Source organism: Palaemon carinicauda, unplaced genomic scaffold, assembly GCF_036898095.1.
Source record: "Palaemon carinicauda isolate YSFRI2023 unplaced genomic scaffold, ASM3689809v2 scaffold1, whole genome shotgun sequence".
NCBI classification, from domain to species: domain Eukaryota; kingdom Metazoa; phylum Arthropoda; class Malacostraca; order Decapoda; family Palaemonidae; genus Palaemon; species Palaemon carinicauda.
In genome coordinates, this window is record NW_027168481.1 from 348949 (window position 1) to 351352 (window position 2404).

At 40.3% G+C, this 2404-nt stretch overlaps 1 protein-coding gene across 1 annotated transcript; it reads left to right on the forward strand.

The window, feature by feature from the left end:
- The first annotated feature begins 495 nt into the window (after positions 1-495).
- Positions 496-900, forward strand: LOC137635189 (anti-sigma-I factor RsgI2-like). Its single transcript, XM_068367650.1, has one exon. It carries the CDS (start codon positions 496-498, stop codon positions 898-900), a length of 405 nt encoding a protein of 134 aa, XP_068223751.1.
- The last annotated feature ends 1504 nt before the right edge of the window (positions 901-2404 follow it).

Genomic DNA, 2404 nt, shown 5'->3' on the forward strand with positions numbered 1-2404 from the left:
CGAAGGGCATTCGACTACTGCCAGCCACCTACAAGAGGAACCAGACCTGATCCTGCTAGACCCAGCCTTAGTTCGGAGGAAAGCCATCATCTCCAGATACCCCACTTCAATGCCACTTACCATCGTCACCTCCTGCAACAACGTAGAAAAGGCTGACCGCTGCAAAAACAGAGACAACGTCCCAGTCAGAAGGCTCTTAGCCACCTTTATAGGTCCAGTGCCTTCATCCCTGGATCTTGGAGTTTGGGGGACGTTCCCAGTTACCGACTACACCCTGAGCCACTTCGCTGCTACAACTGTCAACGCTATGGTCATCACAAGGAGGACTGCCAAGGCCCTGCAACCTGTGGTGTCTGCAGCCAACGCCACGACACCGAGATCTGTATTCAGGCCCACAAGAATGGGAAAGAAACTCACCTTAAGTGCCGAAATTGCTCCAGACCTCATCACACCTGGAGCAAGCGCTGCCCTGAACGATTGAGGAGGATAGCTGCCATGAAGGGCACTAGTACTCCCAAAACTTACACCCCAGCTTTGATGTCTCAGCCCAAGGACCAGCGAACTCCTCGACAACGAAGACAACGCCAACCTACCACAGTTCCTGCCCCTGCAATTGCAAAGCAACGCAAATCAACCATCATTCCTGTACCTGCAACCAAACTGCAAGCAGTCGCAACACCTCCTGCACCTGCAACCCAACTGCAAGCAGTTTCAACACCTCATCCTTCAACTCCAACTCCTCAACCTACATCCTTGGCTCAACAAATTGAGTCCCTCACCTTGAATGACCTTATACCCATTGCCATCAAGACCCTTGCCAGAGTCCTGTCCTTATCCTCGACTCCCACCGTCCTGCAATTCCTGCAACCATTCCTCAACCCAGCTCCAGAGCAGGGATAAGCTTTTTTCTTAGAACTACTTCTTTTCTCTCTGACTGCAGAAAAAACTTCTCTCCTCTCCCAGTCTCTCCTACTTACTGGGACTTGCTACTATCAAAACTTTTTCTCTAACTAAAACCTTTCATTTCGTGGACCAAAAAGGTAGTCTCCTTTTCGGGTTACTTTCCATCCCTTTCCATGTCATGTCCAACTCCTCTTTTTATTTCTCATCCTACATCCTTTTTCAATAACATTGTTTTCTTTCAAAACCCAACCTTCCTCTTAATAATATCCTTTTTTACTCCTTTGGAGGTCTCCTCTTTACAGATTCATTCTCTTACGGGCTGTCCAACGACAAGAGCCCGTGTCATGCTATATGCATGGCAATCTACAACTCTCTCTCTCTCTCTCTCTCTCTCTCTCTCTCTCTCTCTCTCTCTCTCTCTTTCATAATTAACTCTTTCTTTTTCTTTTCTTCCCGTACTAATACAGGGCACAGGGGAAGGGGGGGGGGGGGTTACGTGAACAGTATGCAGCCAAACTGTTGATATCTACTTTTGCATTGGACAAGCGTTGAACATAAACTTCTCACTTAGTAATAAATCTTATATTTCACTTTGTAAACATGTATATGTATGAAACAAAGTTGGTGAACTGTTATGAAAAATTTTATTATTAAAAAAATATTAGATCATCAAAACAATCGTGCTACAATACCCTTTCAGAAAAAAAAAAATAAAAAATCGTTAATGAAGTACAAATCCCTCTGAACACCGTGATTCCGTGAGACTATCCCTGGAACTGCCTGTGTAGATATTCATTCTGGTATTAATGTCAAGCAATTTATTGCTTGAAATTATACACACACACACACACACACACACATATATATATATATATATATATATATATATATATATATATATATATATATATATATATATATATAGACTTTGTCGTGAATTAGATAAGGTTAAAATCAATGGATTATTTGCTCTCATTTCATCTAGTCTTCCTTCCACATGCGCATATTCTGACAAAAAGCCCAACCATAGTTTCTTTCCAATATTGTATTTTCAGATTTATCTCTAATAATGAGAGCAAGGGTAAACTTGCAGCCATGATGTTTGTGACCTGTGCAAAGAAAGTAATACAGAGCATTTTGGAACGTGGAGAGAACGAGTTACAAAAGTGGATATAATGTACAAGTTTAGAAGACGGCCATGAAACAAGGAAATGGTTGGAAAAGCAAATTAGGTTACCATAACTAATTTCATCTCAACCGAATTTGGGGTAAAATGAAATAATAGAATTATTCTTAAACTTTCATCAAGAGAGACAGTTGTTTATAGCCAAAGAAAACTATTATTTCTTGGTAAACGTCTAAGTGTTTTAGGCAAAGCATAAAATATTTTCATAATATATCGTCATTCTAAATATCTATGTGATTTTTTAATTATAACACCTCTAAAATCTTAATTATATTCCGAAATTAATGTGAATTATACTTTCATAGAAATAATATA